This window comes from Balaenoptera borealis (genome assembly GCF_965194805.1).
Source record: "Balaenoptera borealis genome assembly, chromosome: 5".
NCBI classification, from domain to species: Eukaryota; Metazoa; Chordata; class Mammalia; order Artiodactyla; family Balaenopteridae; genus Balaenoptera; species Balaenoptera borealis.
Genome location: NC_138862.1, coordinates 125,311,458 through 125,333,148, shown reverse-complemented (window position 1 = coordinate 125,333,148; position 21,691 = coordinate 125,311,458). Strand labels below are relative to the sequence as shown.

Genomic DNA, 21,691 nt, shown 5'->3' with positions numbered 1-21,691 from the left:
TGCATAAGTTTCCAACAGGGCAACTCCGATTTAAATTCCATCAGAAGGAGGGTGCAGGTAAGTGCGCTTATCTCATTGCAACCCCTACCCCACCTGAGGTTTGAAAAAATACCTTCACTATGACACATGGTAGGTACGGATAGTTCTTTGAGAGTTAACCTTCCCAAGCTCATTTGGAACAGAGAAATAAGCCCAGAGATCAGTACTCACCTGGGTTAACTGTGGACTCAGTTCTCCTGAGAAGGCACCACTAGGAGAAATCATTCACGTGTGGGGAAAATAATACAATTGTCACAGAAGCAAAAAAAATGGCTGTTTCTGATCTTTCAAAATGTTTTTAAATGTGTGACTTAGCCAAACACGACCCTTCCCTCTACAACCATCCGTGAAAACATTATACTCTGATGCTTCAAATCCTGTGCTCTGAAACCCATTCTCCCATGCGTGAAGTCGGTGGTGGTGGAGAAAGTAAAGTAGTTTCTCAGACAGTTTCATTAAGACTTCTTACAGAAGGGGAGCTGATGTAAATTGAGCCAAGGATTGCGGGCTCGTGTGTTTATTTTTATTTTTCTACCGCAATCAATAGTGTTTGGTCTGCTGAATGTCACACGGACAGTAAACCCTGAGCCTTCCTCTTCTACGATGTGTATCTTTTGAGAGCCATTTAACTTTAAAGAAAGTGAAAACCTTTTGTTCAAAATTCAAGTCGATGTTGCTGAAACATACTTCTCGTGGTCCTATTACAGTGCTTCCGCCTGGCAGAAGTCCTCCCCTGTGATGGCTTTAACCATGAACTAATTTGTTAACAGAAGCCACAGGGAATGTTACCAACCCCCATACTGAGCTGTTCCAGATGTGCTCGGGGCCCCGAGCTGAGAACGAAACAAGTATTTGGAGAAAAAGGAAAGGGATTCTGAACATCCGCCACAAGGCCAAAGATACAGCAAACACATTTTTATTCAGAGATTCTTGACTGGCTTTGTTCAAGGAAACTTGACTTACAATCACTGGCTGCAGTTGCATTTTTAGAAACAGTCCAGAGCAGATAGCAGAAGACATGATTCCAATTCTTGGTCCAATGTCTTGGGCAACTTCATACCCCCTGACCCTCCACACCCTTACATATGCTCACATTCGTAGCACCTGCCCATGGCCTCGTGCTGAGTACTGTCTTACTAATATTGAGTGATGGGTGGATGAATTTTTCCTATCTTTAACACATGATGTGGCTTTTCTAATTTTCCAAACTTTCTTGGGTTAGTCCCTGTTGTCTCAATTTGCATGAACGATATACATCAGTTGGAATGGAAGAAAGCTCATTAAAAAGTTTCCCCTTAGTTTTGATGAAATATAAAAACATACCTGAGTCACACAGACATAGAGAACAGACTTGTGGTTGCCAAGGGGGTTGTTTGGGATTAGCAGATGCAAACTAGTATTACATAGGATGGATGAACAACAAGGTCCTACAATATAGCACAGGGAAGTATATTCAATATCCTGTGATAAATCATAATGGAAAAGAATATGAAAAAGAATGTATATGTATGTATAAATTAATCACTTTGCTGTACAGCCAAAATTAACACAGCATTGTAAATCAACTATACTTCAATAATTTTTTTTTTTTAATTTTAACAAAGGTGCACAAAAATGAAATATATATACCTGAGTCAGCCATTCCATGTTTGTGTATTTGCTTGTTGGTTTATTTGGGGTTTTATTGTTTTTTTAACATCTTTATTGGAGTATAATTGCTTTACAATGGTGTGTTTTAGTTTTTGCTTTATAACAATGTGAATCAACTATACATATACGTATATCCCCATATATCTTCCCTCTTGCATCTCCCTCCCTCTCACCCTCCCTATCCCACCCCTCTAGGTGGTCACAAAGCATCGAGCTGATCTCCCTGTGCTATGCGGCTGCTTCCCACTAGCTATCGATTTTACATTTAGTAGTGTACATATGTCCATGCCACTCTCTTGATTTCGCTTCTGGCAAAGGATGATGATATCACTTGAATTCTAATTTGCTGTCAGCTCCACCAATGAAAAAAAAAAAGCCAGAATGAAATTATTCTCAACAAAGGGAGACTTTAATCTCTGGGAATCAAAAAGTAAAAAGTATTAAATGCACATCAGACCTTGATTCATTTTTTGAAACCAAAATTGTATTTCAGCAAAAATAGTCAATTAAAAGTTTGCTCATTAATTGTCAAAAATTTATTTCTGAACCTTAATATCAAACCCACAGGAACAAAAACACACAAATGGCTCAGAAACAATGTCTGGTCTCTCTTGGAGAAGAAAAATGTCTTTGCCACCAGGGCAAGGAATCTGTTATTCTGTGTAGCTTTCAGAAGAGAGGTCACACGTTTTCTCATATTGATTTTACTTCCTATTTGGTAGCAAAATAATGTGAGAAGAGGCAATGAACATTCTTGGCGAAGAGCCCAGATGTTAAAAAATACGTGTCGGGATGTTTCTGAATTCCATCTTTTTCCCAGAGATTTCATGTCAGATGAGCATACATTGCCCTACATTAGGGACACAGCCTAATGTAGGGTTAGTTTGGTGCAGTTTAGGGTGCTCTTCTATAGGGTTAATGTTGGCGCAGTTTAGGGTGATCTTCTGACGACCCCGTACTTAACACAACCAGTTGGATTCCAGATGTGTGTGCAGAATTACCTGGCAGTTCCGTTCCACAGCTGGGGTGGCTCCAGCCAGCGGTTCCTGAGAATCTGCCACCAAGGCACAAGCAGGCCACATGTGGAAGCCACGTCCCTACTTGCCCTAGTCTTTACAAAGAGATAGGGAAAGGGGACATTTTATTCTGGTGAAGGTTGGAAGAGGGCAGAAGGGATTTTGAAGAACTGCAGCGTGGTTAACTTGATCTGAAATGATTTTCAATGTCCCTCTATCTTCAGGCAACGTCAGGAACACAGAGAAGCTGAGCTATGACAAGCAACGCCAGTATGAGATCCTGGTGACCGCCTACGACTGTGGACAGAAGCCTGCAGCACAGGACACCCTGGTGCAGGTGGACGTGAAGCCAGTTTGCAAGCCTGGCTGGCAAGGTGGGCCTGCTCTCGTCAGTCCTGTTGGGTGAAGGCAGCTTGGCCAGGTGTATAGGAGGTGCTGGACTTGCCCTCCAATCATCACAATGCATCACTAGAGGAATTTGTAAAGCACAGGCACTCTGCTCTGAGAAACAGAGTAGCCTGTTTGTTCTTACAACTCCTGGGCGGTATAGTACCCCCATTTTACAGCTGAGAATGTCCGAGGCAACTCCTCTAACTCGTGTGCCCAGTTTGTCCAGTGTGCCCTTTCTCAAGTCTCATGACATCTTCCTATCAATAGGAATTATCCCACAGTGCTCAGGAGAAAGGGCCAATTCACCTTACCTAAGGGTTCGGAGTTCAGCTGGTGCATTTCAAGTTTTGATAATTGCTCAGCACCTGGGGAAGGTTGCGTGTTCCTTGGGCTTGCACAGAGGGCGTACAGGCAGAGGCTGGAGATCCAGAATCCAGCCTCTGTGTTAGGGGGTTTCTAAAGTGTTGGCTCTGGTAATGGAGAAGCAATGGCCTTCGATGGAGGTGGATATTTGTGCTAGTTTAGATCTTTTAGGATGCAAAGACGGAAGGTTCAGGTTTCCCTTTGAGGATGGAGGTGTAGCAATGAACTAAGGGGAAATAAGGATGGGAAGGCCAGCTGCGGAGATGGAGCTTGCAGAGGATTCGTTGGTTTATGGAATAACAAGAGCTCTTGTGGTGGCACCAATAGTTCTGGTGGCCGAGCAGGGATGCTGGAGTTATCTCTGTGCCACCATTTTGGTTGTTGATGCTGTCGCAGGGTTCTGCTTACACATAACTTAGGGCACTCCATGGTTTCATCCACTTTGTGCCTTCTGTCTGCTGCCTTCCCTTCATAGGTCTTTAAATCTTCAGGGCCCCTGTTATATTCTACCTCTTTCTCTATCTCTATCATCTCTCTGTATCTTTCATTCTTAACTCCCCAAGAGAGGGTGTGATTAACTGTGTTGGTCATTCATGTCCCTATGGGACAGGCTGATGCCAGACCACATATAGGTCACTGGTCAGACTTTGAAAGGCTGCCTTTTAGTCAGGCTTTTATTCCTAATCCAATTCAGCAGGCCAGACTGGCAGGACCTCATGGAGCAAAGCAAGGACACCTGAGGACCCACCTGGGTCATTGCCCTCAGATCATCCCCTGCACAACTTTATCTTCCTTAATATTGCAACTAGAAAGATGGGAGGGGGTAATTAAATCCACCTCTGGAGAGAATCGGAATCATTTGCCTTTGAACAAAGTAGACAAGGTGAAATGCTGAGTAGAGGAGACACAGCTAAGACATATGAGAGGTAAAGAACAAAGGAGAGTCTTCTCTGTGTCCGTCTATTTCAAGAAAGAGACAGAGAAAAAGGAACAAGCCAGAGTGGGAAACTGTGTGTCCCTGACCTCAGGGGGCCTGAACTCTGGTTGAGTGTAATTCACTAGACCCTAAGGGACCTGAGGGCAAGATTCTGTCTCTGTTGTTCACAGTGGAATTTCTCAGGTTTAGCACATGTCTGGCCCCAATGGTAGGTGCTCAAGAAACAGTCATTGAATGAATGAAAGAATGAATGAATGAATGAAAAGCTATTTGAGTGAAGAAGAACTCACCTTGTTTTATTTTGACGTGTAACAACTGGCCCCAGTGAAAGTCTCACTTTTGAAAAGAAAGCCTGGAAAGAATATAAAAGCTCTCTAAGCACGGAACAAGCTCACAATGAGATTTAAAGTGAGGAAAGCAAAACTCAAAGCCATATCTGAGGAATGATCCCAATCTTTTTTGTCTTTGATAAATGAGACACCTACAGATTTGGAATCACATTGAAATATATTTAAACGTAATTTCCTAATGGAGTTTGTACTTACTTCAGTGTTAAATGTATGCAAAGTAAAACGTGTTAATAATGTTTCGTTCTGTGTGTGAAGAATGCATGGGGCCCCTACCTCGGGGCATGAGGCTATTTTCAGCTCTAGACAGGGAGGTCCAGGAGGCAAGGATGCTATCCATCTACTGGTGTGTCTGCAGCCCCAGCACAGGGCCAGGCACAAGGCAGGTGATTGGCAAGTGCTGAATGCATGAATGAATGGTGAAAAATGTACCTTTGTGTGGAACAAAGACAAGAAGGAAGCAGCACCTCCCTGCACCTGCTCACCGTGCCAGGCAAAGCGATGTAAGCAGGTGTAACATCTGGACCAACTACTTGATGGTGGCTCCCTGCCTAAGTCTGCCAGCCTTGGGTGGGAGAAGCTGACTCTGGATTCTGCATCACCCCCCTCCTCCCTCTAGCTCACCCACTGTAGACAGCCATTAGGTCTGTCTCCCCAGCCATTGTTCCAGCAGGCTTTCAGATCACAGACAGGTCCTCCAAGTTCTCAGATATGTGTGGTGACGGTCAAAGTGCTTTCCTGGCATTCCTATCCCAGCCCCCAGACCTAGAGAGGAATCTTCTGTCCTACCACTGTACTGGTCCACTTTACTCCTCCACTTGGGCAACCGCCATTTCTGACCAGCCCATCTTGGGGCTGTTCTCTCTTCTACTCCTGGCCAGGGCTGCGGCCTCAGAGCTCAAAGTGTTCCTTTCTCCAGGGAAGAGCATTACCACCGGTCCCAGATATGTGTCTCCTGTCCAACCCCTTCTCCCAGCTTTGTGGAGCAAACTGGAGTGAGCCATGTTTTACTGGGTTGCTTTTTGTTTGTTTGTTTGTTTCATTTTGTTTTGTTTTGCTAACCACAGATGAAGCAGGCTGTTCCTCACTGGGAGAGGCCATCCGGTTCCTAGGGGAAAGGGCTGGTTCTTCCTGAAGCAGGTGTTGGGTGAAGGCTGCACTGTGTAAAATAGGAGAGGAACAAAGAGATGGGAGGCCATTCAGGGCGCAGTGAACAATGTCAGGAAGCCAGTCTGGCTTGCGGAGTGGGTGGGGACTGGGGAGAAAATGGGGAGCGAATTTGGAGAATTCAGTGGAGGGGAGGGTTGGTAGTCAAGATTTTGGATGCCAGGGTGAGGCGCCACAATGCTCCCCAAGCCCCAGGGACCCAGCTGTGAGTGAGGGCGCTGCGGACGTGTGCCAGGCGTAATTGCCCAGAACAGAGGCTCCTCCCAGAGCTGGCTTCTCTCAAGCAACAACAGTCACCAAGCAATCGCAGGTTGGCAGTTCAAATTCTTGTACCTGTTCTAAGTCATTTCCCTCCAGGCAGGAGGGGACTGCAGCATAGTGAAAGCAATCCATCACGCTCAGAGCCTTCTGTCTCCCCTGGACCACTCACTCCCAATCAGTGCCATCACAAGCCCTTTCTGCACCCAGCTTGTCCCAGGGAGCTAGCTATGCTGGAGGAGCAAGGGACCTGCTCACAGCTAGAGCCCTCCTTTCCTCCCAGACTCCAGTGATGCCCCAGGGCATTGGCCCTCTTTTCCATCACAGTAACCTCTTCCAGGAATGTAGGGCTGCAGCTTTCCCAAGGCGATGCTGGCCTTACCCAGCTGTACACGAAGGACATCCCACCCCCTGGCTCTGCTGCCACCTGCCTTTCAGACCTTGGCTAAGGCATCATCTGCTCGGGCTATGGTATTCCATTCTCTGTTCTTTTTCTGTGGGTGAATATTGTCTTCCCAGAAACGATATGGGCTCCCTGAGGGCAGAACCACACTCCTCACAGACCCTGGCACTCCCTGAACTTTCTGTCCATCACCTAAGCATCACCTAAAAGCTTGCTTACCACCATCACTCACCAATGGCAGAGCAGGGCTTATCAGAGGCTCAGCTGGCAGCAAGGAGAGGAAGGCTTTGCATCCAGAAAATGACCCCAGGGTACCAGGCGTATGCGTCTTGCTCTTACGTGAGTTTTGTCTTCTCTGCTATATTCTGAGAGTGTAATTCTGAGTAGGTGGTAAGGGTCAGCTTTCTCTGCAGGGGTATGTGGAGATTTGCCTAAGGAAATGTCACTCCCATTCTCAGCTGCCCAGGGAAGAAGAGCATCCTCAAAGCATCAGCTAGACCTGTGTGGGTGAAAGGGAGAACTAAACCTGTGTTTTGTCCTGAGCTCTGAGAACACACAGTATCCCTATAGCAGCTCTTATTCACGGAGATGGATGATTCTAATAGGAACCAGAAAAAAGGTGTGCATGCAGTACACATGCTAAAGATGAGCTTGTGCTTTTCATGCCAGGCATCTGGACTTGCAGTCTTCTTAGTGTCTGTTTCCCTCCTGCCAAGCGGTTATAGGTACCCACGCCTGAGGACTTCGGGAAGAATCTGCATCCATCCATGGGTCAGAGCACCACAGAGGATGCAGTGCCCTCAGAGGCTCTCAGGGGGATGGGGGCAGTAACAGCAACGGACACAGTCAGAGATGGCACTGCTGACCCCTGCTTAGAGGGGCCACAGACTGTGTCCTAGAGGAGCATTTGCAATTCAGTTGCTGGTTTGAGGGTTTTGTTTGTTTAGCTTTTACATTATGTTATGTAATGTCACACTGACAAACACATCCCTTCTTTTTCCCTTCCTTTATTGTTCTCTATAATCCCTTGGCCCATCTCTTTCTATGTTTCAAGCTGAAAACATTGTCTGCACAACACTTACTTAGGACATTTTCCCTTTTATTTTTGCAAGTCAGATTTTGTATTTATTATTACCTGCTCCTGCCACCTGAGACCCAAAGTTCAATCTGTCACTGTCCCCTTTATGCAAAACATCTCCCCTCTGAAGAGAACCACTATAGACTCTCTCCCTGGCCCTTCACCGTTTCTTTCCCAGGCAAGTTGCTGACCAGACATCCTGCCATTCTGGATCTGAAGTTCCCACATCAAATCAGCTTTCCAGACTCCAGCCCCCGCAAAATCCCATCTTCATTTTCCTACTTCATCCCTGAGCACCATCCCACGGCAGCCAATTTACACCTCGCCCAGCATCAGTTCACCCAACACTGCGGGTTCCTAGAACTTCTCCCTCGGGCCCAATTCCTGCTCCTTTTACCTTCACAGTAAGGTGTCTTATTTAATATAGAAAGAAAAGGAGATGCAGCCACGTAATGAACCATTTATTCTCTGTTCATTTGGGCTTGAATAATTCTCCAGGTGCGTCAAACTGTCTCGGTGTTTCTACCATCCCACAAACCAGGCCTTCGTTAGGAAGGAGGAGGATATCTTTGAGAGGAAAGCTTCTCAACTCTGACTGTGCACATGAGCACCTGGGAAGCTGGGTAAAATCCAGATTCTGACTTAGTACGTCTGGGGTCGATCTGCATGTTGCTGGTCCATGGCCTTCATTTGGAGTGAGAAGGTCATGCAGAAAATATTTCTAAACACCTAGAGTATGTCTAAGATTTTTGTGTTGAAAAGACAACAGCCTGAAAGCTGCTGGTTGAGATTAATTTTCCCTTAGTTATTCGCATTGTGAGATAACCAAAACTGACACACATATGACACAGTAGGAGATATTCTGACGTGAATTCATTTACCCTTTACTGAAGGCCCACTGTGTGCTGAAGGCTGAGAATACAGAGGAAAAAAGACCTACCAGGATTCATAGTATAGAAGGCAACATGGGGGACACAAGCTCTGCTGGAGGGAGCATTGGGGACACAAGGGAGAGACATTTAACCTTGCAGGGTCCCTGGGGCAGAGGCACCTGGGATCAATCTTGAAGGATAATAGTTTTAGCACAGCGAAGAAGAGTGTTCCAGGTTCGGGAGCAGATGTCAGGAAGGTGGGAGGGAGCATGATGTGGCCAGGGCATGGGGGAGAGCACTGGACAGGCCAGTGGGGACCAGATCAAGAGGGAGACCTCTTGTGTTACCCCAAGGGCAGTGGGGAGCCCAGAGGCTTTCATGCCCTGGTGTGATGAGGGGGGATCTTGGAGAAGAAGGACTTTCTGGCCAACCACATAGATGGTGGCTGGGATGCAGAAATTGGGGCAGGGAGACCAGCTGAAGAGAATGATTTTTCCTGAGTGCACTAAGCAGAGCACTTCTGGAAAAGTATCTGAAGTCATGTATTTATTCCAAAACCAATTCAAAGTACTGAGCAGCAAAGGAGGTTAGAGTTTCAGGCAAATCGCATGAGACCCCATAGGCTAGGGGACAAGACTGGCACTCAGGCATGTCTTGGGTAGAATAGACCTCTGCTAAGCCTTGTCAAGTATATATTCTGTCCCTTCTGCAGCTGTCCATTTGCCTGCCACCCTGCCAAGGAGAAAAATGCCCAGGCCCCAGGGGTCAGTCGGTTTCACCCTGCCCCTTGCAAAAGTCAGGTCAATTATTGATCAAGTACAACAAAGAGCTGACTTAGGGTTTACTACTTGAGAGGCATTGATTTTGAATCATAGAGTGAAAAGCCCATGTAAGTACCCAGATTTGCTTAAACAGAAACAGGCAGGGCTCAGAAGGTGGAGATGTGTCCATTGGAGAACTTCTGGTGATGTCACCCTTGTTGCAGGCTGAAAGACAGAGGAAAGGATGGTTCCTTGCCCTCAGTTCCCTCCTTCACTGTCTTGCCAGGGAGTCCAAGATACTACCATTAGGGTACCAACATTTTGTTCTAAAGGATTGTTAAAAAACAAAATTCAGTGTAGTAAATGTGAAGATCTAATTGGCTTTATTCAACAATTCATGAACTGGGCAGTGTCCAGTGTTCGGAAGGGTTGTACAAAATGGAGGGTTTTTACTGAAGGAGGGAGGGGTGAGAAAGTTATTAGCAAAAGAAAAGAAAGAATTGTTTCAGGCCAGGTCACCTTCTTTTGGGGGAAAGGCAAGGGTCTATTATTCATATTACCTCTTCTTCCTTTGGGGGATGGAAAGGGTCTCCATTGACCAGAAAATTCCAGACTGTCCAATTAAGATTACATCCCTAGACTATCTTATACACTGGAAACTAATATAGTATTGTAAATCAACTATACCTCAGAAGGAAGAAAGAAAGAAAGAAAGAAAGAAAGAAAGAAAGAAAGAAAGAAAGAAAGAAAGAAAGAAAGAAAAAGAAAGAAAGAAAGAAAGGAAGGAAGGAAGGAAGGAAGGAAGGAAGGGGGGAGGGACAGAGGAAAAAGAAGGGAAAGGAAAGGAAAGGAAGGAAGGAAAGAAGGAAGGAAAAGAGAGAATGAAAGAAAGGATTACATACCTGGGGAAGGTCAAAACCGTAGTCAGGTCAGGTATTAAATCTATGTTTGGTATCACGGGCTTTAGCACAGGTAGTGCCTTTTTGGGCCTGTGGTTTTCTCTTTAACAGTTCCCCCTTTTGATCAAACTCTCAGCCTAACTGAGAGATATGATCAAAAGTGAAGGCAATAACACCACTCTCGCCTATTGCTCTGTAGTTCTCACAGCTTTGTTGATCCTTGGTGTGGTACCTATAGGTCACAGTGTCTTTGCTTAATCCCTGTGACATTCACAGGTCACAGTTCCAGGCTCATAATCCTTAAGTTGGTCATTCTCTTCTTTTTTTTTCTGATGTTCCAGTCTTAGGGAGATCATTTGCTTGGTGGTTAGCAACTGCAAACATGCATTTAAAGGGTTTTGAGAGAATACAACACAGCAGGGTTATTATTATGATTATAATAAGCACGATAATTCTCAATGTTTGGAGTGCACTTCAGAACCATGGTCCCCAAGACCCAAACCAATCAAAGAAAAGACCCCACTGAAGCAGTCACCCTCTTAAGCCAAGTGGTTTCTTCAGTAATCCTACGTAACTGAGTTTCAACTTCCCTAAAGTGTCAGCTCAGGTATAGCAGGTGGTGTTGGGTACAGCACAGACACCTTGTTCAGCTAAAAGATAATCAAAGGCTATTCTATTATCAAGAAAAACCTTGACCAGAGAGTATAAGGATCTTTGCTGGGCAGCTAGTGTTTTTGCAACAGAATTTGTAATGTCGCCAAGTGTTAAGGAGAGATTTCTGATCATATCTCACTTGTAGTTACTCCTAACCAGGAGATGGATTTATTCCCTGCATTTGAAACTGTGCACCTCAGATTGGGACTCGAACCCACGTGGCCGGGACTCGAACCCAGCCAAAACCCAGATTGGGACTTGAACCCACGTGGCCGGGACTCAAACCCGGCCAAAACCCTGACTGGGGCTTGAACCCACACAGCCGGGACTCGAACCCGGCCAGAACTCAGACTGGGACTCAAACCCACGTGGATGGGACTCGAACCCAGCCAAAACCCACAGTCTTCCAACTGAGATCACACACCTGGTTTCAGGACTTAATGAAGCTCAGGTTCTTGATGTCTCATCGCAGAAAGAATTCAGTGAGAGACAAAGTGATAGGTAAGAAGTGGATTTATTTAGAGAGAAACAAACTCCACAGACAGAGTGTGGGCCATCTCGGAAGGTGAGAAAGGCACCAGGGTATGGGGTTGCCCATTTCTATAGGAGTGGATAATTTCATAAGCTAATGAGTGGGAGGAGTATTCCAGCTATTTTAGGAAGAGGCAGGGATTTCCAGGAACTGGGCCACTGCCCACTTTTTGATCGGTTATGGTCTTGGAACTGTCATGGCGCCTGTGGGTGTGTCATTTAGCTTGCTGGTGTGAGCGTATACGGAGGCTCAAGGTCTAGTGGAAGTCAACTTGTCCGCCATCTTGGACCCATTTGGTTCTAATCAGTTTATGTCATGTCCTCAGGCTATGTCATTCTTTCAAAGGCTATGCCCTGGCTCCTTCCTTCCTGTTTCACATTTACGTGCTCAATCCAGGGGTCAGTCAGGTTTTTAGTGCATGTGGAAAGAATCTCCTTTGTCATTTTAGCAGATGAGACAAAACCAAGTTTTAGTTTCACATAAGTATATTACTGATTGTTGAGCTGCACCCCGCAGGCCTCTAAGGCCTGTGCTTGCCCAGCTTCAAGACCAAAGAAAGAGCCCGGAATCAGCAACAGAGACATCAGTGGTTTAATGGATGGGGGAGCTTACACGTCTGAAGCAAGGTCCTGCAGTGACACCCCACCACCGTGTGCACCAGTGGATGGTGGGCAGGACATGGTGGCAGTCTTCACTCCCCAGGGGAAGGGGAGATTGCCAGTTATATGGGAAATTGACATCAAGTTGGCTCATTAGTTACCAGGGAAACCAGCAGAGGGGCACAACCCTCACCACCCCTTTGATATGCTGTCACTAGCTGGGGCCTGGGGTAAGTACGTAGTCATACGTGTAGGGTGTAGGTGAAGCAGGCATTGGTCTGGCAGGGGATGTACAGAGAGCAAGAGAACAGCCATCTTGAGTGGCCTAACCATATACCGATATTAGAGCATATTTTAACACCCTTATAATATCGATTCAATTTTAACCAGTTTGATGGATTATACAAGGTAAAATTCCTTCTTTTTCTCGCTCTCTTCAACTTTCTGTATACAATTAAGTTTGTCCTTCATAACCAGAAGTTCTAGTTTAGGCAAAATTACTTTCATTTCCCTTAATAGGAATGCATTTCCATACCACATATCTTTTCCTAACCAAGAAACACATCCTACTTTCCTTGCATATAAAGTTGTGTCCCTTATTACTACTAATAGCTTTAATTATGTATATTAATTAGAATTCTTAACTCTTAGAAGCCTTAATTTCTAGTGAAAACTCAGAAGTAAGCAATTTTGAACCACATGTCAGACGAGCATTTTTTTTAGATTGACAAATTTATGAATGCATTTCATAATTTCTAGAAACATGTGTTTCTTCACGGGACAGTCTTTCAGTGTGACACAAAACATGTTTACTAATGAAACCGTGCGCCTCTGATTGGAACTTGAACCCAGGTGAGGACTTGAACCCAGCCTAAACTCAGATTGGGACTTGAACCCATGGTCTTTTAACTAGAATCACTCACCTGGTGACTGGACTTACCGAGGTTCAGGTTCTTTGTATCTCAGCGCAGAAGGAATTCAGTGAGAGGCAAAGTGATAGGCAAGAAGTAGATTTATTAACATAGGACACTTGTGAGGGAAGCAAGTGGGCAGGCGAGGGGCCTCTGCCCCACAGATTAAGCAGGCTTCATTTTTATAATCAAAGGAAAGTGGGGGAGGGGAAGAAGACCACCTTCTTCCTCATTCTTCAAGTAGACAGTCAGGCTTACATCACTAACTCCTCCTTCGTATCAGGCAGGAGAGTGTTTGACCCTCTGAGGTCAAACTAGGACTGTCTAGCGCTTATTCAAATCAGCAGAAGGATGGTAACATATACTAAAATATGTTGAATCATCTCAGGTTTCCGTATGAGCGTCTCCTACTTTGGAATGTCACCTTTCCCTTAAATTCCTGTCCTTGGTCCTAAGGATCATTATCTTGCTGAACTCAAACCGGCAGAATGCAGGCCTCATTTTTTTCTTTCACTTAGTGACCTCAGGCATATCTCATGCTTTTATTTATGGCTTTATAGTTAAGCAAGCCTGCTTCATTTCATGACATTCTGATAGCTTTCTTGAGCTACCATTAATTTACAGTGTTCTCCCAAAGTTCCCTAGGTTTCCCTCTCTATAATCCCCTACTGGGACTTCTACAGCTACCTGTGTAACTATCCTACTCTATCCCTATCACTAATAGAACCAAATTTATCTTGAGTTTCTTTGCAATAGGAAGCCAAAAGTAGATAAAACTATGTTCAGTAATTAATGTTTCACAATTTTCTTATTTATAAAAGACCTAGATATTTAATACATTTCTATCATTTAACTTTAGAAAACTCAAAAGTTTCAAGTTACCAAAAGAGATTTCAAAGGCTATTTTTAAGTACCTATACCATAAAATATAATTGTTGCTGAAAAGTTTATATATAAATTCTTATCCTATTTACATCTATCTGAAACATTTGCTGACATCAATCATGTTTAAGTTACCCACAAAAGCTTCATGAGACACTAGACAAAATCAGCCATCATTCTAAGTTATTTTATTTTTTGCTGACAAATTTTGCAACAGAGAAACATGAATCTGACTAATAAACCTGAGTAGAATAAAAGTTGTTTATCTGCATTATATTCAATGTCAATAACCTTAAAAGATACGTCTGTTTTAATTAAACCAACAAACTTAAACTAGCTTTTAGTCACTAAAGATTATCCTAAGTCACGCGAACTTGAAAAGTATCTGAGTTAGTTTCTGTTATATTTCTGAGAACTTTAAAATGAAACCAACTAGAGCTCTTTTACAAATTAATTTTGGCAATACCATCCGAAGGTAGAAAAACATATCTATATATACATATATAGACAAACAAACATACTGCTGCAAACAGAGAGCTTATAGTTACTAATATTAGTGGAAAAGATTTGTAAGATTTCTAGTTAGCCCAGTTTCCAAATATACCTCCTCACTCTCTTTTTTCTTTTTCTTCTGGTGAGAAACTTGCCTATTAAGATTGCATCTCAAAGAATGGCTCTTTGGTCCTAAAGAAGATAGGAGTAGGACATTTATATCACAAAGGCACAGATTAAGCGCAGTACAATTCTGTTTCCAATGTCCTGATTTTTGTAAGCATTTTGAGAGGAAGAGGTGAGGTTTGGGGATTGGTAAAAAAAAAAAAAAAAAAAAAAGGCAGGTGAACTTTGTGGTTTTTATTTGTTTGTTTGCTTGCTTTATTATTTTTAATTGAAGTATAGTTGATTTATAATGTTGTGTTAGTTCCTGGTATACAGCAAAGTGATTCAAATATATATTCTCTTTCATATACTTTTCCATTATGGTTTATTACAGGATAGTGAAGATAGTTCCCTGTAAGGCAGGTGAACTTTGAACTTCTAGAGAGCCACACCTTTGGCCCTGCAGAGATTTTCAAGACAAAGACAGTTGTTTCCAATTCCCCAAAGAATTGGGTTGTAGCTTTTGTTTTAGGTATCTTTTATGTCTTTAATTTTTTCATTAGGCTTTTGCAATAAGTCTTTCAATGAAGCTATTTTGGAATTTCAAAAACTATTGTAGACTTCTGCATACCTATTAAAATAGGTATCCCATTCTGTTTGTATGATTTGGGAGCCCTTGCTTTTATGTATGTTTTTTAAATGACCTATCTATTCCTCATAATGGCCATTGTAATTCCTCTAAGGGCTGACAGCAGTTTGGTAGGTCCCTGGCTACAAATGGAGCTTAACCCATATTTCTATCCAGCTATGCCTAGCCATAAACAGAGTATAACTCATTTCTATTTGGCCATGTTTTTGAACCCTCAACCTCGTGGCTACCAAGCCCAGCTCTCAGGACACAAAACAAGCTTAGCAAGATTTTGCCATTTTTGTAAATACCTACAGCTTCTGGAATCACAGTTCTCAGATGTAAAATAAGAAGGTATGCCGGAGGTGGTGCATTCAAGTTTTGGATATAAAGGATCTCATTAGCAATTAGCCTTTATCTACACAAGAGAAGACAAACATGTGCACATTAACATGTAGGCAGAAACCAAGAGATGTTTCTGCGTCCTGGATAAAAGAAGGCCCTGTATGCACCACCAACAATTCCCATGGAACCTTGGGGAAAGGACTGAACCAGCAAACCCCAAGGATTGAGGAAATGAGGACTGATTCCAAACAAAATGGAGAACTGCAGCTGCCACCAACAGTTCCCAACATGGAATCTGGGGAAGGATTCCAAGCAAATGGCGAATTGCACACTAAACCTTCATCAGTTCCCAGTGTGGAATCTGGGAACAGAATCAATGGCTGGGGTTTTCCACTCAAAAACCTGGAAATTGCATTCTGAAAGGCTAAGGGCTTGGCTCCAGGCAGAATCATCTGTCAGCTCAATTGGCTGCAGGCAGAATCATTTACCAGCTCAAGCTGACCTGCCCTATAAAGGAAGCCAGTTATACTGGGAGCTTGAAAGCAAAATGAATGGAACTCATACTGAGAGGAATTTGCCAATCTCCCTCGGAAATGGTGAGAAGGACTGTGAACTGAAAAGTATTCATGGGGCACCATGGCTGTGTTTCCTGTTGTCCCCAAATGCCATTGGAAGTTTGCTTCAATCCCACTGCTGCCACCAAATCTGGTAAAAAACAGAATTCAGCCAAGTAAATGTGAAGATCTAATTGGCTTTATCCAATAATTCATGAATCAGGCAGCATCTCATCTAGTAAATAGGTGCTCCGAGGAGTGGTACAAAATGGAGGGTTTTTATAGAAGGAGCATGGGGCAAGGAGGCTATTAGCAAAAAAAAAAGAAAGAAAGAAAGAAAGAAAAAGAGTTGCTTCAGACCAGGTCACCTTCTTTGGGGGAAAGGGCAAGGGTCTCTTATGCAGATTGCCTCTTCTTCCTTTGGGGGATAGAGAGGGACCACGTGACAGATTACCTTGTTGGTGCTGAGAATAAAATTCCAGACTGGCCGATTAAGATTACATTTCTTGGGAAGGTTGAAACTGCAATTAGGTCAGGTATTAAATCTAGGTTTGATATCATGGGCTTATCACAAGCCATGCCATTTGTGGCCTGTGGTTTTCTTCTTTAACAGGATAATCCCCACTTAAATTGCAAATGCCAAATGTCACTATTAAGCCAAGATTCAGCAAAGTATAGCCCACAAGCCAAATCTAGTCAACCCGTTTTTGTGAAACCGTGAGATACAAAATGGTTTGTACATCTTAAATGCTTGAAAAAAATCAAAAGATGAATAATATTTTGCGGCACATGAAAATTACATGAAACTCAAATTTTAGTGCCTGTAAATAAAGTTTTTTGGCATACACTACACTCATTCATTTATATATTATCTCATGGCAGCTTTTGCACTACAACAGCAGAGCTGAGTAGTTACATGGGGACCAGATGGCCCTCAAAGCCTGAATATTTACTATGGTCCATTCCAGAAAATGTTTGTTGACACTTGCACCAAGCTATTATTGCCCATTGACCCCTTAGTGGGAAGTTGTTTATTGGAGTACCTAGGACAGCCTAGAAAAAATGGAACAATAAATGGACACATTTAGACAGAGGCAAAGAAGTACAAAAGTCCAAAGCAAGGTTCACTGTACAGAGGACAGATAAGCAATTCTAGCCCATTTTACAGATAAGGAAAACTTAGGCCAAGAGAGATTGAGTGACTTGCCCAAAACCTCACAGCTGGTAAATGGCAGAGATGGAATTCACATTCATGTCAGTCTGTCCCAGAGGGACTGGGGTATGAGGAGGAAGGAGGAGGATAGAACAAGGAGGTTAGGAATTTCCAAAGGGGCAGGTAACCAGCTTTATAAAAGGGCATCTCAGAAAACTGTTCAGAAAAGACACAACTGGTGTGTCCCTAGGGAACGTATTTAACCTCTCACCTTATCTCCAAAATGGTGATGAGACTTACCTTGAAAGGGCAGCTAGAGTTCAATGAAGCAATATATAGGTTCCATCTAAAAGGTGCCCAATATTCTTTCTCTCCCCTCTCCCTGACTCACCCAACTCACATTTCCTTGATTGAGCCTGGTCCAGCACACTGTCCCTTTGAGATTACAGCTCATTTGAAAATAAACCCATGCTTGCAGATTGTCCATCTCTTGCATACTATTTGTCTGAACCTTAAGTTGCCTCTGGCGATCTCACCGGCCAGAGAAACCCCACTTGAGCCTGAGACCTGGGTGTTAAGCTTCAAATGCAAAGACGTCAGGCCCAAGCTCATCTCTTCACACCAGAGCAGGAAGACACTTTCTCCCTTAAGAGACGTGAGCAAGACAATTACCCACCATCTACTCTTCCATTCATCAGGACAGAACCTGGCTTTATTTGAGGTTCATCCCAGGGGCTCAGCTCCTTTGTCCCACGTGCCCTCTGTGTATTCTCCTCCTGTCCTCCTGACTCTCTTCTTTATCAGAATTCTCTACCCGCCCCCCATCTCCCCATTCTCCACCCTCCTCTCCTCCTCCTTTATTCCTTCCACATTCTTCCTCTGATTCCTCCACCCACCTTTCCCAAGTGTAGCCCTGAACCCAACACTGGGGGAAGGTGATGGGGGCGCAAGGATGCAGGAGTCAGGAAGGTGACGGGGGTGCAGGGCTGCAGGAGTCAGGGAGGTGACGGGGGTGCAGGGCTGCAGGAATCAGGAACAAACCAGAGAAGACAGAGCTGGATGGGGATAAGAAGGGCTCCATCAGCATTTAGCTCCATCTTGATCCGCAGGCTTTGCTGAAACCGCTTCCCTGGCTGAGCTTCGGTTTCCTCAACTGTAAATTAAGAATCATAATCCTTGGCCTAGTTATTTTGTAAGATTGTTAAGAAGACCACAAGAGGCTCTATGTGTGGAAATGCTTTGCAAAATTTAAACCACCATACAAATAATGTTATGATCAAAACTGATAAAATAGATACCATCATACAAATGAGCACACACACATTCGCACACCCTGAAATCCATAGTGTTGGGTAAGTCTGTGTGGCTTGAGCATCATGTCCTTGATTTTGGAGCTGAAGACTGGAACCGAAGGGAGACAGTGGGGTGGGGAGGGAAGAGCACAGTCTCAGGGGCTGAGAACCCAGGCGTCAGTCCCAGCTCAGCTCCAGTGCAGTCTGCAACCTCGAGAAAGTCACTCCTGCCTGGTTCAGCTTCCCCAAGTGCAAAGGGGACAACAGTGCCTTCCAATGAGGATGGGATGAAAGTCTGCGGGCACAGCGCCGCCCTCAGAACCACGCATGGTGGGGCTCAGTGAAGAACAGCTCTTTTTAGTTCCCTTTATTTCAATTTTTTACATCACGATGGAACATTTTGCCCCCAAACCCAGTAATTGGAATTCCACTAACTCTGGTGGGCGTGACCCCAGGACCACGGTCCTTGAGTTAGCTCCAATCTGCCAGGTGAGCATCCGCGCCCCGGGAGAGGCTTCGTGGGGCTCTCCTCCTCCGTGAATAATGACCTGTTGTGACAGCACTGACACAGTAGATCCTTAAGGTGCAACAAATGGCTCTGACAAGGATGCTGATTTACTTACTCGGCGGCGTTTCAATGCACTTAAAGACCTGCTGGATAAATGCACGCATGCGCAAGCCTGGCTCCCCGTGGCTCCGTGTGAGCCTGGGGGGAAATGGACCCCAAGGTTTCTGGGTCCATGACCTCAGCCCTGCGAGGGAGGGGCGTGGGTGGACTGCACTCACCCCAAGCGACACTCAGCCACAATAATAGTCACCGCTGCCGGAGCACTTCCTGTGTGCCGTGCTCTGTGTGAGGGTGATGCAGGTACTCATGTACTCATGCTTCACCACACCCTGAAAGCTGTTCTTTTCCCATCTTGCAGATGAGGACTTGGAGGTTGAGAGTCTTGCCACCCAGCTGGTAATATACAGGATCAGCCTGCAACCCCAGTCCCTCCCGCCTGCACACACAGGGCTCCTGCCCAGTCAGCTGCAGTGTCTCAGAGCAAAGGAGGACACTGGCCCCCTTGGGAGACCATTGGAGGAAAGCTGTCTTGCAGAGAATCCTGCGGTCAGAACCCTTCCCTCGTGCTATAAAGAAGATGTGTCATTGGACAGCAGGGCACCGTGAGAGAGGACAGTGGTTTTCAGGGTAGCAGTGGGGAGAGCTATCACTCCTGCCACACGAGCCTGTCGCTGGTGCCTGCCTTTGTTCAGGATAGGAGGGCATCTCTCAGCCTTCTTAGATGACCCCTTGGACTCTGAGAAGGGGATGGGCTTGCCCAAGGACACCCAAATGCTGAGAGGTGGAACCACGGCAGGTATAGGTCTTCTGACTCAGAACTCCACACTCCACCCTATCCCTCCATGGACCTGGGTCTCCCCCAGAGCCACACACTTTCAGCCTACTTCCTCTTCCACCGACAGTTCTTTTAATATTTGCAGGCGCTTGAATCTCTCCCTGCGGGGAGTCAGGAGAGGGTGTGGCTTTAGGAGGGCTGGCTCCAAAGCCAGAAAGATCTGGGTTCAAATCCAGGTTCCATCATGCCTTAGCTCAGGGACATTGAACAAGTCACTTACCTCTCTGAGCCCTCGGATGTGGTATCTGCAAAATGAGACTAATAACAGGACCTGTCTCAGAGGGCGGTCCCGAGGCAGAACTGTGCCCGGCACACAGGAGCAGCTCCATGAGACCCACAAGAGGCCTCTAAAGTGGTTTTAGGAGGCAGGCCAGGCTGTTGGTGCCATTTGCTGGGAGTGTAAACTTAGGCAGGTCATTTCACATCTCAGGCTCAGTTGTCCCATCGGTAAGATGGCCCTCCTTCCTCAGATGGAGGCCAGGCAGACTGATAACACATATAAGAGGCCCAGCCAAGACGTTACTGAGTGGCATGAGCTTAGACACTGACATCGTCATCAGCACGTCAAACAGACACTTGGTTTCCGTGATATGCATGTGACCACAGCAAGCCACCCGCCTCTCTTTGCCACACTTGTCCTCATCTCTAAAGGGGGCAGAATAGTGCCCCCTCCTCTCTGCGTCCTCGTCACATGGCTCTTGGTGGATGGTGCAACAGGCTGGAGAGCTGTGAGTCAGCCCTGGATTCACACTGTGGAGTGTGTCATGACCCTGGAAATGCCAGGACAGGGGCCTGGAGAACTGACCCCTCGCTAACCACGCAGGCAGACGGCCACAGTCCCAGCACAAAAGAGAGGCTCTCAAAGCTTCCATTCAACTCAGGGAACTTCCCCTCAGGGCCTACCCTGAGCCAGGCGGGCGGGGAGTCCTGGGGCTGTGAGCTAGAACTGTAGGGTGAGGGCAAGCAGGTGACCGATCCTGAATAGATGATTCTGATCCAGGGAGGTCAGAGCAGTGACGGGAGACCCAGGGGCTGGGAGAGCAGAGAACAGGCGCGCCGGAGCCTTCGGAAGGTCTTCCCAGATGAGATGGCACTGAAGCTGCATTGCGGGGGTCAGTACCACTCACCAGGTGCCCTGAGGGGGTGGGGATGGAGGCCGTGTTGGGAAGGGGCAGGGAGGAGTACCCCCCAGAGAGCTTGGTGCTTCAATGCTGCACCTTCTAGCGATCGGTTTCCGCCCGCGTCCTGCTCAGCATCTCTTGCTCCTTAACTGACGGGGGACAAGAGTTTGCGTTGCAGGGAAGGGTGTGGAGAAAATTCTGCAGAGGTGGATGAACCAGTGTGTGCTTCCTTGTTTGTCTCCATGACAGATGTGGTAAGATTTCCAATGCGGACAGTGAATGAAGTAGACAGAACTTTCCAGAGAGCTCCCGTAAGGCTGTGGGCGTAACAGCCAGAGTTCACCTGGCCCAGAGGAGCATGGTGGGCCTCAGCAGGGAGGGTCCCTCCTCCCTCCGTCTCCATGGAGCCCAGCCGACCTCCGCTGCTGAGGGCTGGGTGCCTTCAGGGCTTCCGCAGTTGGTACCCTCAGCCGGGAGGCTGGTTTCCCTAGGCAGGACAGGGCAAGGCCCTCCCACGGGAGCAGCAAGCATGGGCACGTGGGCCCAGGGCAAAGAGGAAGCTCAGGGGGCCTGGGGGGCCTGGAGCTGCCCTATCAGATCATGGGCCAATGTGGGGAACCTGTCTGGGGCCTCTAGAAATTAGTACACTCTGAGGATGATGAATTTCCGATAACCCGGCTGGGGGAAGTTAGTATTTAGAGTAAAACGTGACCACATTTTCAGCCAGTTTAAGACAAGTGGGTTGTTTGTTTTGCCTTGTTTCAGCAATGAGGCGTTAGCTGGAGACCAGAAGCCCCTCTGCGTCCCCCAACACCAATGTGTGTCTCTGGCCTGAGACTC

At 45.8% G+C, this 21,691-nt stretch overlaps 1 protein-coding gene across 1 annotated transcript in view; it reads left to right on the top strand.

Moving 5' to 3' along the window:
• The window catches only part of CLSTN2 (calsyntenin 2), a 657,417-nt gene that overhangs the window by 493,318 nt on the left and 142,408 nt on the right, over positions 1-21,691 (top strand). The window contains exon 5 of the mRNA XM_082392369.1: positions 2,930-3,079. Within this exon, the coding sequence (XP_082248495.1) occupies positions 2,930-3,079 (150 nt within the window). The remainder of the gene's footprint in view (positions 1-2,929; positions 3,080-21,691) is intronic.